Consider the following 14285-nt stretch of genomic DNA (forward strand, 5'->3'; position numbering starts at 1 on the left):
CCATAGACAGGCAGCTTCGCCATGTCCCTCTTCGTGGATATCATCAATGTGATCGCAAAGCAAATGTTGTGTTCTGTTCAGCTCACAGGCAACTTGGCCATATCACCCTTGCCACCCTTGATCCACTCAGGGTCAACCAGGCGCTCGCGCTCTGCGTACAATTGCTTGTAAGCACCGCGAATGGTTCCATCACTGACATGCGCAACCTGGGAAATCTCCTTGGCAGACTTGCCGTGGCCCATAAGGAACGAAGCCATGTAAATGCAAGCCGCAACAATAGACAGCGGAGAACGTCCGGCCAAGTCGCCCATGGCGGTAACACGGTCCGAAAGGGAGACGGAAACACTGGTGACCTGGTAAGGGAGGTCGAGAAGGTTGCAGAAACGATTGCAAAGATCGCTTGGCTTGGTCGAAGTAGTCGCATTGTAATCGCCAGCAAAGTCGTGAGTTTCGCCATTTTCTAAAGCAGCATTGTGGCGCTCGACATTCTGAGTGGTGAAAAACTTCTCTAGAGCCTTGTAAATGCGACCGATTTCCTTTCGAGTGACCTTGGTCACTGCGAAGATCTCGGTGAAGGTACGAGGAACCTTACACTGGCGGCATGCGATGAAGATGCAACCGGCAATAATGACTTCCTGCGACTTGCCCTTGAACGCCTTGGCGTCATCGACCATCTTGAATAGATACTTGGCGGTATCAGCGACAGTCTTCTGGATGTTGAAACCGTCGCACAAAGCACCGATTTCCTTGTAAGCTGCTAGGAGGGCCTTGTTCGCCTTCTCACCCGACTGTTTGTTTTGCGCGCGGTACAGGTCGCGGGCACGGCCAGATCCTCCACTTGCGATGGAAGTCTCCAGTTGGGCACCGTTGAGAAGAGGGTTCGAGGCGTCTCCGACACGGGAGGGATCGTCATTATTTTGGTCGTCGTTGGAGAAGGTACGCCATTCAGAGTGCAAGTCGATCTCACGGTCTGCGAGCACAAGTCCGCACGAACCACAAACTGTCTCGTGAGAGTCGGGGAATTCCAGGTTCGGAGGATCCTCTTTGCATTCGGGGCAAACGAGATGAGCCGATAGGTTTTTCTTCCAAGGAGTTGCGCCCTCGGGTTTCGCAAGAGTAGTAGCCATGTTTTGAGTTTTCAGGTAACTTGCGTATCGATCGTGGCAACGCCTTGCAAGGACTTTTGGGGCTATACGGGGTAGACGGTATTTCCGAGTATAATAGCGAAGGAGAAGTGGCGAATACAGCTTGGCGGCTGTAGTGAGGAAAACGAAAGCGGGCCACCTGTGGAGGATCCCTCAGCAAGGGAAATGGTCGAAAATGGAAAAAAAAGGAGTCGCTCAAGGCCACTGTTTTGTGCAGTCATGTTAGCTCAGCCCAAAGCAAATTCATTGTCTCCCGTATCGCAACGTTGTCTGGTCCTTCAACAATGTCATGCCAAGATATACTCGAACAAAGAAGCTTTCCATTACCTTTCACAGGCCAGAGCCCTCGAGATTCGAAGGAGTCACCCCCAGTCGTGGAAAACACTTCACCGATCTGCGCTTTCTTGTATCGAAAGTGGAACAGAGATCTCGCCTCAGCTTGTCCAGCCGTGTTGAACCAGTCAAGGTCTCCGCAAGAAGTCTCTCACGAAAATGGGGACAGGCTGAGGAGGAGGGAAAGAAGAAGCCAAGGACTGGGGGAGGATGAAGGAGACAATGGTGAGGACTTGAATAGGCGGCACCCGAGAAAGGCGCAGGCCAAATCGGGCTTAGTAAGTATGTCACGTGAACGTGATAAACTTCCGTGCGATTTTATTGGCTGAGGAAGTATAGGAAGCTTTTTTAAAGCAAACAAAGATTCTTTGTTCTCGTTTGCTGTAGAGAGACCAAACCGAGAGAGGAAAAGAAGGCCTTCGGTTTAATCTTTGCAGGATAAGGTGATAGAGGACATTAAAGTCATGGAATTCAGATATTCCTATACTGCTAGTTTCGGGAATTTGCGTAGTAAGTTCAGAGAATTGTGTCTTTCCATCAATAACATACTGTCCACAATGAATTAACTTAACCAATTATTACTTCCAAGGTTCTCATAGATAAATTGAACTACCATCGACTATTTGTTTTAATACATTATTTGCTCAAGCAGTGTTGAAGCCCAGGAAAGATTCGGGAACAACATGGCCCGGCTGAGTCATCTGCCAAGAGACCTTTCCCGAACAGAAGTCGTTTGAACCTCCAACTTCACGGAAAGACGGATCAGACCTATTCTATTGAGAACCACCCCCTCATTCCTCATCTACACCCTCAGTCAAGATGATGTCTCAGTCTCTCCGGGCCTCGGTGAGCAATACTTGACCTGCAGCTGTCTATTTGGACCCTCGACTAACGTGAAAAACAGCGCACCCTCTTCTCCCGTGCCTCTCGGGCACAGGTCTCGGTCGCTCGCCGCACCTTCCTGACCTCCGCCGTCCGCCAGGGTATGTACTCTACCTAGGGGCTATCTTCAATATGACCCAGATGTCCCTACTATATCCATCGGTCGCATTCTTGCTAACCCGCAATCCGCCGCAGCCGACCCAGTCCAGGACCTTTACCTCCGCGAGCTCAAGGCATACAAGCCCACCCCCCTCAAGGCTGGTGACGCTGAAGAGCACGTCCAAAAGTTCACCGCCCCTAAGCCCCCCCAGTCTCCCGAGGAGGCCAACCTCGCTAGCGAATTGTCCGCCTACGAGAGCCAGGAGGTCGAGGTCGAAGGCCAGGCCGCCGCTGGCGAGGCCGCCCCTGCCGAGGAGAGCTGGTTCGAGGAGGAAGAGGAGGCCCCCGCTGCCCACTAGATTCCTCTTTCTTTTTTCATTTAGCAAGGTCTGGGGAGATATGGGGGGAAGGCTGGCTGTAAATGCCGATGCAACTAATGTGGCCGCCTCTCGAGGTCCTAAAGCTTGTAAATTAGACCACATTTTTTGAACGTTGAGACATCTTTTTTCCTTGATTCTCACCTCTTCTTTTTCTTTTTTTGTCCAGAGCAGGACTCAAGAGCAATGGTTTTCACTCTGGAAGGGTGGCTGATACAAGACTTGTCTTTGGTGAGTACTAAGTAGAGTACGGAGTAAAGCTCATTCGTGATATCCTGCGCACTTCGCTTGAACGCCAAGAACGAGATTCGTAGTATTCAGAGGTAGTATTTCAAGAATAACGGTACACGTAGAAAATACCTAGATGGTTGATCTGCATGGTTGACTACGTGATGGAGTACACAAATACAGGCAGCCCCATGGATCGAATCTTAGCAGTCAAACTATGACGACGAGAGCTGCGGGTAATGGATCAATGCCTGGCACATCGAGACTGTCTTACTGGTTAGTAATTGGGATCGCTTCCAAGGTTGATGTGTATAGACAAGATGAACCAACCAGATACATAGCTTGGAACATGACATGGGACTGCTGGTGTAGAAAAGGTGCACTGCATGGCTTGAGCAGGCTTATTGTCATGTTCATGCAATAAGTGATGCGATATCTGGTCAGAGCTCGGAAGTATATGAGATGCACGGAGTATGGATGTCTATACAACATATACGGGAACTATTGGTATAAATTATTAGGATCTACTCCGTACTGCTGCAGCTGATCCGTAGATCAAGATGTCAGGAACAGACCAGAAGTTCGTGAAAGCATTGCAATTAATCTGATACATCATATTTCCACACTTGTTTAGAATTTGATATCAACCCCTCTGGAGGGAACAACCTTGGAACCGGGATGGCTGGCAAAGCTAAAGCCAAAGTTTAATAAAATTCCGGAGTAAAAAGAAATACAACATACTCTACTCCGTACAAGCGCTATTGAACCATGCATACTCCACCAAGTTACTGTTGTTCAACTTCGGTCCTGATTTTCCTAGGGGGCGAAATGAAAACATTGGTCGCCAAGGGCTTGTGCAATGTGATTCATGGTGTGTCAACAGGGCACTCGTGTCCCGGGAACTCTTATATTGTAGATACGAGAAAAAATAAAGGCACTCGGGGATAGACCGCCATTTATACTAAGGCTATATCTGTATGAAGTAAGGTGATTCACTTTGCAAGCGTCTTGTGGCTCAACCACCCCCTACAGGGCAGATTATGACAGGTACTACTAGTGGAAATAGCTCCATAATTTGGAAATTAAATTGACCCTAAACCAGATGCCGTGTGAAAAGCAATGTTGTTTCTTATACTCCGTACTCCGTATGTTGATAGTCTACATGAACCATGGTGAAATACAATTTGTGAATGCCAAAATAATGGGTAATTAGGGTTGATGATACCATCGGAGCACAGCGAGGCGAGATTATAACATTCCATGGCCAAGAATGAGATACGAGAGATTCTGTACCAATGTACAGCTGTCATAGCCCACTCGGTGAATTCTGCCCTATTATGTTCCGGAGAGGAGGGATGCGATTGGCCCTAGCGCCTGTAAAGACCTTGCAATTGGGGCTGAACAGAGAGCCCGATGTCTTTACGAATCAGACTTGCTGCATCGTGCAGAGACCATGGACTCGAGCTGACGCCGTGAGACTGTCCAGTATTACGCGATCATGATGGCTACAGAGGAGAAGAAGAAGAGATCCGTGGAAGAAGTGGAGTAAAAAAGGAGAATAGTCAATGTCTCAGCTAAAAGCTGATTTTAATATGAAATGGGATTTGATGCTATAATAAGGCTATAATAGTAGAGAATAAGATAATGTTAAAATTGTCTCGAGTTAATTAACGACAAAAAAATAGGGCAAATTGAGCAAAATGAGCAAAATGAACAAATTGAACAAATACAGTATTTTGTAAACTTCGGGTCCCCCTTGGAACTACATATATGTATTTGAACTTCTCTTCTTTTTCCTTCTTCTCCCTCACTTCTTGAATCACCCCACCCTTTTGCCGGACCCCTGTGCAGACGCCCTTGGGGGAGATTCCCCCGCCGATCACTTGCTGAATCAGAGTGGCGCCCTTCTACCTAAGCGGCTGCATAGACGAATCGATCCACCCCCCCCGAAACTCCGTTATTCCTCCAGGGCTGGATAACTGCTTTTTTTTTTTTTCTTTCTCCTTCTCTTGATCCCTGATTTCCTCTCAAAGTTGGCCTTTCAGCATTGTGATTGTGCTTTGTTTGCCCTTCCCCAGATGCAGCGCGCCTGACCACTTCGACCTGGAACCTCCTGGTGCACAGAGGAGCTGGTCTCTTCTACGCTCAGAATCCCGAGATTTACGGGGAAATGACCAAGAAATCCCCTCAATAACCGATCTGCCCTCTTTTTATCCTTTAGACAATGTCTTCACCCTCACACGAGACGAACGATGACCAGAACTCCGAGCTCTCTCGTGCCGCCAGCTATACCGATCTTCCCAGTCAAATAACGACAGAATCCAGCCTAAGACGCACATTTTCTGATTATGCCGTTCCAGCATTGGCAGAATCACCGACAAAAGAAACCGTGGCTGCTGGGAAGGACATTCTCCGCCGAACCTCTCTTCGTTCCAAGGACAAGTCGAAGCAAGCCTCCGTCTCACAATTCACATTATCGTCATCAGAGGATTTGAAGGACACGGATTCATTTGTGCCCGAGACTAGGGCTCCCGAGCCCGCTGCGAGGCCATCCAAGAGTCGGTCAATGTCTGGAAGAATAGTCAGCCTTGCAAGGAAACCATGGGGCTCTTCCTCCCGATCTCCGTCCCCGTCGGCGAAAAGGTCTAAACAGCAAGATTCACAATCCCCAAGTCGATCCACCGGTCAAAAAACAGAAGACGATCAGACACAACCGTCCCGCAGGCGAACGATCCTCTACAAACGCCCGCGCCGGCCGATGCTGGCTGTTGTGGCCAAGGGCCCCGAAGACAGCCCCGGCTCTCCAAGCAGTCCATCTGGTAATTCGCTACGGCACCGGTCCTCAATGGAAAAGTTCACAGCGTCACTCTCCGTTTCGACCCCGGTCTTACCACCTATGCCCAAGGGAGCTGCAGAAACTGCTGCCGCGTATGCGAATGCAGGCACCGATCATGCACGGAAAAAGGACGAGCTTTGGGGTATCTTCCGTGGCCTGGAGGCGGATTTCCAAAAGTATGTGCAATCACCTTAGCCATTCACGTCACAATCGCTGACCAGAGAACAGGTTTCAAGCCAAATCTAGCTCGTTGAAAGCCAACGTCATCCGCACCTCGCTCCTCCCTTTTCTCAGCCGCCATCACCTCCACGCATCATGCAAGAATCTCAGGCCAGAAGACCTGGATCGTCGAGTTAATATTCTCAATAAATGGTGGATTGGGATGTTGGAGATGCTCAATGGTAAGCATAACCAGTCGATCTCGGGAACCGACAGGCCAGTGTTTCTGGAAGCTGTCGTGGGAATCATGGCTCGACCGGAATGGCGCATCCCCTTCCCCATGGCGCAGAATGGTAGCGGACCTACGGAATCATTGAAGTATGCATCAACCTCAGTGTCGGAAACATCGGATGGGTCAGGCTCCTCGGGTTCGGATTTCTTGGTCGAATCGATTCATCACAACATCCGAAACATCTTTGTCCAGAATCTGCTCTCTCAGATGGCATTCGTGGTCGAACGAATGTCCATGAGACACGCACCAGCTAGCCTGGTCGCTTTTTGCGGCAAGGTTTGTGCATATGCCTTTTTCTTCTGCCCTGGAGTGTCCGAGATCCTGGTCCGCCTGTGGAGCACGCCTCCCAATATGTTCCGACGCATATTGTCAGAATCAGCTGGGTCACGTACTGGAAATATGCGTGTATACACACAAGAACTCGCTACGTGCTTTCCGCCAGCTCTCCGTCCGTTAGCGTTTCACTCACAAGCACCTCTATTGCGATATCTGCGCCAGAAACCCGAGCTACCCTTGAACACCACCCCTATTAATTGGAACCGCCCGTGGATCGCACGGTGGGCTGGCCGTGACACGGATCTCTTCTTTGTCTTCGTCAAATACATTCACATTCTGTATGCTGAGTATTTGCCCCCGGGGACTGAAAAGGCGAAGCGGGTATTAGCACCTGGTTTGTTGATGGTTCACGCGCAAGTCCTGCTCGTTCTGGAGGACACGATCTACAAGCAATCAGCACAACAGGGGTCAGACAACCCTCATACAGCTGCTGCAATCACCTTTGATGATTTCATCGAGTCGCCGGATGCTTCTGCCTCCACCCAGCATCTCCGAAGTGGCAGCAACACTCATCGGTCGATGGCAGAGAATCGTTTGATTATCCTTCTCCGAGACCTCCTGTCCGAATCGTCCGTTGAACCGAATCGTGCTCGCTTACTGTTTGCCGAGTCATTTTGCGGCATAATTAAAGCTGCAGCGCAGAAAACGTCTCTCTTTGATCATAACGCGTGCTTTTTGTTGTGTGACTTCCTTGAGGAGGTCATTCCAATCATCACACGTTACGCCCAGTCGATTGAAACTGAATTGTTTGATTGGGGCTTTTGGCTCGATGTTTGTCGCCAAATGATGCAGAGCCACAATTCGCTCACTGAGGTGCGGGTGTTTTCTTTCCTCTTCTGCATCTGGGGTACCTGGACCGCTACAGAAGAAAGAAAGGCATCTATCTGTCTGGACTTCTTGTTGCATGAGCCGGTATTCTACCACTACTTCAATCACTGGAGTCCAATGGTGCGAGCCTATTTCCATCGTTTGTTGTGTTGGAGGGTCGGACGGTTTAATACTGAACCCTCATCACTTGACTCCAACGTCTATGAAATCCTTTCAGATCGACTTCTACGAGTCTGGGAGTATTACATCGGGTTCCAATCTAAGGCCGAAGAAGGTATGACAGCCCCTCTGTCCTCTGCTCCCTGTACACCAGCTCCCGGGCGAAGAATCATCATTATCCGATGCGAAAACCAACTGTCTCCTGTCAATCTCTTCGTCAGCTTCGACCGAGTCGTACCACCCGTTCCTTCGGATCAACTCACGTCACACCGTCGAACTGGATCTTCCGACTCCAATGGCTCAGATGGTCAACCATCTAAAAGACGGTGGGGAATACTCAAGGCTATGTTTGGCAGTTCTTCGAACACACGTTCGGGCGATGGCATCAGCAGCAGCAGTTCTGATGACTCCGAGAACGCCGTATCAGATCCAACAATGACTGCGGATACCAAATGTATGGATGATCACGAACAAACTGCGATCAACAGTATGGACGATATCATCCGCCCCAAAGCTCCCCATCAGCCATTCTTTTTCAAGTTCTCCTTGGAATGGATGGATCGCCCGCAATGGCCAACCAAGAACAAACGTCTTTTCACCCCTTGTCTCCCCGTCGCATCCCAATTGCACGTCGAGCATCGGCGTTCTCCCGACAAGTCAGATTATGACACAGCATCAGAGAATCTCGGACAATCCGACTTCGAGAATGATGAACAACAACCAGACAGTCTCACCACCGATCAAGATACTCCCACCCAGCCTACCTCAGATACCTGGCCACGGACACCTACAACCAAGAACTCCCCCCTTACCCGAACTTCCTTCCCAGCCTTCTTACGACCATCTTGTGCCTAGCAAGTATGCAGGCCGCGCCCTGGCGGAGTGGGCACACATTGTCTCCGAATGCGATAGCTTTTTCGCCCGTCGTCGTGATGAGGGCGTCCCCAATGATCGCATGGTGGAAACCCCAACCCTGGGGGTTGAAAGCTTTCGCAAATAACCAAAATCCAAAATGAGAGGAACCCCTCCCAGCAACACAGATCAATTATAGACTCCCGGTGAGATGTTCGAGCAGATGTCTGTCTTGAGATGTTTAGGCTCATTCCTCTTTTTTTTCTTTGTTTCTTCTAATTTCACAACACTGTGTGCATGGCGGATCTGGAGCATAGGGAACCGGCGTTCACTTAGCCTGCTTTTGTTCTTCCAAGGATTTCTCATCTCGTGTACTAGGGGCGAGACACGCAATAATCATAGTAAGACATCATTCTACTTCATCACACCTGCCATTTAAGGGAACCGTAGTAAAACATATATATAATTTATGTAACAAGTGATCTTTCTCGTTCTAAATCTGCTTCTGCTGCTCTGTCTCCTTCTCCTGATCAAGCTGCTTGTTCAGTAGATACAGTAAAGCCCCCTGTACATCCTCCTCCTACCCATAAAAACTTCAACAAGCCTCACCCCAGACCCATTCTGAATCCGCTCATTAGCTAAAACATCTTTCAACTCGCCACAAGTTCTCGCTGTGAAAGTATTATTCGCCGCATGTTCTTCATCAGCCCCGAAGTAGTTCAGCGCCTGCGCATGTCTCCAGAACGGCACATCATTGTACACTTGCTCGCGCCCGTGGATCACCCGCTCAATGGTATACCCGTCGTTATTGATGATGAAAATGATAATGTTCAGCTTCTCGCGGATCATCACGCTGATCTCCTGCGCTGTCATCTGCAGACTCCCATCGCCGATGAATAAAATAGTCTGGCTCTTGCTTTCTGTGCCTTTGTTGTGTTCGCGCTGCGCTAGCGCTGTGCCTAATGTTGCCGGGAGCATGAATCCAATCGACAGCCAGGTCACCGCGCCGAAGATGCGGGATTTCGTAGGCAGTTTGAAGTTCCGGCCGCCGTGCGCGGCGGTGCCTGTTTCGGTGAGGATTATGTCGCCCTCGCGGAAGAGCGGGTTTACCAGGCGGTAGAAGTTGTCTTGCGCGATTGGGTCTGTGTTATGGATGTTGTCCAATGTGATTTCTTGTTTTGGGGGGCCGGTGGCCTTGACTAGGCGCGCGGAATCGAGGCTCTGGAGTAGCTTTGATAGAATGTTGCGGGCGGACAAGTCGCGGTAAGTATCATGCTCGATTTGAACGGTGCTACCCGAGAATGTGATTGCCACTGCGGGCTTTGGGATTGACGTGTAGAAATAGGTGTTGGTATCGCTGTTGTGTGGTCCGAATGTTAAGATCAGATCTGCTTGCTCGAAGTACTCCTGCGCTGGCTTGTCGCCAAAGGCTGCCGCGTACAATCCGTACACATTTGGCAGCTGCTCGTTGACTAGGCCCTTGCCGTACACGGTTGTCCATGTGGGCCAGTTCGTTGCTTTGATCAGGGCATCAAGCTGATCGACGATACCGAGACCTGTGCTTTCTCCGTCCACGAAGATGAATGGACGCTTGGCGCTGTACACTCTCTCCAAGATGCGAGCCAACACCTGGGGCTCTTGGGTAGAGCTTGGTGGTTGGGGGATGCAAATCTTTGTTTCCAAATTTGTAGCCGACACCAGCACATCGGGCATATCATCGGGGAATTCGAGGTACACCGGACGGTTGTGGATCAACGCCTGGCGCAGGATATAGTCGATCCTTTCCGGTGCTGTGGTAGCATCTTCTAGCCTCGCTTGGGCTGCGGTGACATGTGTCGACATGTTCGCAAACCGACGGTAGTCGCCATCTGAGAAAGTGTGGTGCATAAACGTTCGCGCACTCTGAAGCGGGCGCGGTGGAGTCCCGACAATATGCAACACAGGTGTATTCTCGGCATAGGCCCCTGCAATACCGTTTATAGCGGACAGCTCACCAACGCCATAGGTAGTGATCAATGCCGACAAGCCTTTAATGCGACCATATCCATCGGCCGCGTAGGCGGCATTGAGTTCATTGCAGTTGCCCACCCAGTGCAGGCCGGCGGGGGTAACGAAATCCAATAGGCGAAGGTTGTAGTCACCAGGGACACCAAACATGGAGTCAACGCCCAGCTGGCGCAACCGGATAAACAAGTAGTCCGCGAGCTTTATATCTTGAGTCATGATGAATGTGATATTCAAAGTTGGAGAAGAAGAAAGCCGAGTATTTATAGATGGATCCCCGCATCTTATCGCCGACACGCCGATTCTCCGACTCTCCGATCTCGCCGTTCTTAGCCGACTTCACTCTTTTTTATCTCCACTACCGGGCGAAACTCCGCCAGACCAGCTATGTCGCGTCTGGCTGCCTGTGAGGCCTGTAGAAAGGCTAAACTGGCATGCGACCATCAACTACCCGTTTGCACGCGTTGCAGTGCTAGCAAGGGGATTTGTATCTACAGGACTACGCCCTTTAAGCGGAAAAGAGTCGAGAAGCAAAGGTCAGTTTCATACTTGCCTAGATTGCGTCCGAATTGGCTAATAATATATTTGCAGCCTTGGTTCCCCAGATGAACCGCCGTCATTTAATCCAAGACGTAATCCATACCCAAACCCTGGGTATCTAGGGTCGTCTAGCCATGCAGCTATATTCAAGCATATCACTCCGGACGGAGACCATGGCCACGGTAGTCATCAAACAGTACCAGAGGATCTGCACTCGGACTTATTTGGGGACAACCATCTCGTCCTACAAGGCGCAGATACCCTCAAACATCTCTTGACAACATACAAGTTGTCCGCCATGAAAGACCTCGTCATGTTCTGGCTAGCTAAAGGAGCCAACCTGGCCCTGGCAGAGCCTTTTGTTGACCAATGTGCCCAGAGTGTAAGCCAATTGTTCACCTACCACGACGACAACTGGCATCTGGTCTATGCACGTCGTCTCTTGCAGAACTCGGCCCAACCGCTGCACTTCAATGATACCTCTGACCTGGCTGCTTTCTCAGCTCAATTTCTAGACCACAATTCTCGTTGGGAGACGCTAGGAATATTCTTTGCCGCTGTCAGTCGAGCGACAACTGACATCGCGTTCTTTCCGTCCCTATATACCACCGAGCAAGAACAGTACACACTCCGAAGACTATGCACCAAACTTTGTGACTTCGCATTGGAGATATCCCTCTCCCTAGATTGCCTGAATGATCTACAGCTGATCATGCAATACGAGAACTTTATCGTACATTCTTACGTGGATGGAGATCAGAGTTAGTTACTAGCCATCTATCTCGGTTACTGCTTCTACTTGGTCATATATTAACCAGGCGAAGGCTACCATTCCTGGCGCAAACTAGGCGACGCAATATCTTCAACATTTGCCCTAGGGTACCACGAGAACATCGAAATTAAAACAGGACTCCCGCCATTCCTCAAGGAACTGCGCAAAACAGCCTTCGCGCGCATCTACTCCGCAGACAAGAATATAGCAATATTCCTCGGCCGGCCGCCACGAATGAACAAACGCTTCTGCCACTTCCAGATCCCATCCTGTCGGAACGCAGAAGAAGGCTCGGCAGAATGGACCCTGGACGCGGAGGCCGGGTACCGGGCTGATACGCGATGGTCTGCCCTGTGCGCGTCGCTGAAGGAGGAGATCTGGGAGCTTCTTCAGGACAAGCATGATCCATCATGTGCGCAACGAGCAAGGTATGCAAAAAGAAATTTCCGCAGCGAGTGTCTTAATGGAAACCGTAGCTAATCAAGAAATGGTACAGCGTAATACAATGCCAAGCAGAGACGCAGTGGCAACACCTGCCAGCCCACTTCCGACTCGAGAGCAGTCTGAAGAAATGCACGCAAGGACCATTTGAGCGAGATTTTGTCGCCGGCGTACGACTGCACCACTTGCACGTGCTGTTCTTGCTTCGTCTCCTGTTTCTTAAATCGCCGACCGAGCCCGATCTGCCTATCATCGAGACGGCGGGTCAGATGCTCACACTCGTTGTGGAGATTATTTTGCTGCGGGATCAGCTCACTAATTCTGGGACGGGTCTTATTTGGAAGGTATGCATGGCATTCATTTGATACTCTGTCTGTAAAACACCCAATTTGCAAGCAATCAACTAACATACATGCTAACTAGGTTGCGTACTACGGTCTCCCCGCTGCGGGGATAATGCTCCTGGCCATGTTGAAACAGCACATGCCGCGAGCGCACCGGACACGGTCATTACAAGATCTCAGTGTATTTGTAGCGGAGGTGCAGATCGGAACGATTGTTAAAGCCGGAGATCCGAATTACGCGTTACTTTCTAAGGCTACGCGGACTATACAGCGTTTTCTGGACTCGACTCATTCAGACCCGCCTCTGTCTGAAGTGGCCGGGGTTGAGGGGAATGATGAGTGGGCGTTATTGAGTCAGGATCTGTGGGATTTCGAGGCTGGGTTTTGGCAGAGTTTGGCGGATCATCCGTCGTTGTTGGCGATTGAGCCTTCTCTGCCGCCTATCTAGTTTGACCTACTGCAATTACAGCAGTGACCAATCGCCAATTTACTATTACCTACGATTCTAGTGAATAATTCCTACAATATTAACTTCTGTAGGGTCAATTTCTACAATATCTCGATTCCTATAACAAGAATAGTCGCTTATACGGCCGTAGTCTTCTTAGTGGTCTTGTAGTCTACTCAGGTAGTCTTATTATGTCTTTCTAGTGATCCCGAGATCCTTTTTAGTGGTCTCCTTAGGTAATCTCTTTTCAGAACCTTGGGAAAGGGCTAAAAGAGGCTTAATTGGTGAAAGGAACTAATGTTGCCTATACCTAACCTTTATATCCCATCCCACCTTCTACAATATCAACTTCTTTACCGTCAATTTCTACACTGTACTTTCTATCAATTTCTATAGTCAATGAAATACATATATAGTAACAAAACACGATTAGCTACAATATTGCCGAGCTAACACCTTACCTAGGTAGTCTATTCTAGCTGGCAACCTGCACAAGCCAAACATGAATATTCGTCTGACTATTGTTACTTCTGTTACTTCCTATAGGTACATGAATGAATTTAATTGGCTTATGACATCATCTATAGCATGTGTCCACGTGTGCCGCGCTATTAGGTATTGGGTGCTCTTCTGTCGCACCTTCTATTTCTTCACCTTCACTGAACGCCAATGGAGAGACTGTTGAGGAAAAGTTCCGGGTGATTTGGTAGTTGAGAGCTACGTTGAGATCGATGGGACCTTGAAACGAGTTTGAAGAGCATCAATGAAACCTTGGCCTGCGCGCCTACCCTCCTTTTTAAGTAGGCAGAAAGCTCGTTCCAATATCATTACCTTTACGTTCCGAGTGTATACAGCTAGTCAAATATTCCCTTTTGGGAAATTAAGTACTACCCTAAGGGTGGAGCACTTGGAGCAAGCAAACCATGTGAACTAGCAGATTTGGAACCTTCTTAGAAGCTAGATACGAAATGTGATATATCCCCATATGAACGCCGGTCCCTCGGGACAAGGATGAGAAGCTAGATACATTCAAGAAAAAGCGGGCGGGGACGCAACCAAGAACCGACAGAAGAATCTGCTAAGTCCAGTATGAGCTCAAGACATGCATGGTATATGACGGGCATAAAACAAGTTCCCAAAATGCAGGTAAAGAGGTATCCCGACAACCACGTGGCAGGGCGTCGGGCTGTACAGTCCTCATTTAGAACGT

At 49.4% G+C, this 14285-nt stretch overlaps 6 protein-coding genes across 6 annotated transcripts; 3 read left to right on the forward strand and 3 right to left on the reverse strand.

The window, feature by feature from the left end:
• Positions 1–77: 77 nt before the first annotated feature.
• Positions 78–1127, reverse strand: N7519_002574 (transcription factor SUA7; the record flags this gene model as incomplete). Its single annotated transcript, XM_057289352.1, has 1 exon — positions 78–1127. The coding sequence occupies one exon, from the start codon at positions 1125–1127 to the stop codon at positions 78–80; it is 1050 nt and encodes a 349-aa protein (XP_057150554.1).
• Positions 1128–2297: 1170 nt separating this feature from the next.
• Positions 2298–2818, forward strand: N7519_002575 (ATP synthase subunit H; the record flags this gene model as incomplete). Its single annotated transcript, XM_057289353.1, has 3 exons — positions 2298–2324; positions 2383–2461; positions 2556–2818. The coding sequence occupies 3 exons, from the start codon at positions 2298–2300 to the stop codon at positions 2816–2818; spliced, it is 369 nt and encodes a 122-aa protein (XP_057150555.1).
• A 516-nt stretch (positions 2819–3334) lies between these two features.
• Positions 3335–3680, reverse strand: N7519_002576 (uncharacterized protein; the record flags this gene model as incomplete). The annotated part of the gene is made up of 2 exons (XM_057289354.1): positions 3335–3565; positions 3600–3680. 2 exons carry the CDS (start codon positions 3678–3680, stop codon positions 3335–3337), a joined length of 312 nt encoding a protein of 103 aa, XP_057150556.1.
• Positions 3681–5288: 1608 nt separating this feature from the next.
• Positions 5289–8674, forward strand: N7519_002577 (DUF1765 domain-containing protein; the record flags this gene model as incomplete). The annotated part of the gene is given in 3 exon segments (XM_057289355.1): positions 5289–6076; positions 6129–8521; positions 8541–8674. The coding sequence occupies 3 exon segments, from the start codon at positions 5289–5291 to the stop codon at positions 8672–8674; spliced, it is 3315 nt and encodes a 1104-aa protein (XP_057150557.1).
• A 345-nt stretch (positions 8675–9019) lies between these two features.
• N7519_002578 (alpha-keto acid decarboxylase family protein) lies at positions 9020–10749 on the reverse strand (the record flags this gene model as incomplete). The annotated part of the gene is made up of 2 exons (XM_057289356.1): positions 9020–9106; positions 9136–10749. The coding sequence occupies 2 exons, from the start codon at positions 10747–10749 to the stop codon at positions 9020–9022; spliced, it is 1701 nt and encodes a 566-aa protein (XP_057150558.1).
• Positions 10750–10917: 168 nt separating this feature from the next.
• Positions 10918–13075, forward strand: N7519_002579 (uncharacterized protein; the record flags this gene model as incomplete). Its single annotated transcript, XM_057289357.1, has 5 exons — positions 10918–11066; positions 11122–11831; positions 11895–12270; positions 12339–12627; positions 12707–13075. 5 exons carry the CDS (start codon positions 10918–10920, stop codon positions 13073–13075), a joined length of 1893 nt encoding a protein of 630 aa, XP_057150559.1.
• Between the last annotated feature and the right edge of the window lie 1210 nt (positions 13076–14285).

Source organism: Penicillium mononematosum, assembly GCF_028829835.1.
Source record: "Penicillium mononematosum strain IBT 11891 chromosome Unknown utg000002l:1.0-8112719.0:1.0-8118358.0, whole genome shotgun sequence".
Taxonomy (NCBI): domain Eukaryota; kingdom Fungi; phylum Ascomycota; class Eurotiomycetes; order Eurotiales; family Aspergillaceae; genus Penicillium; species Penicillium mononematosum.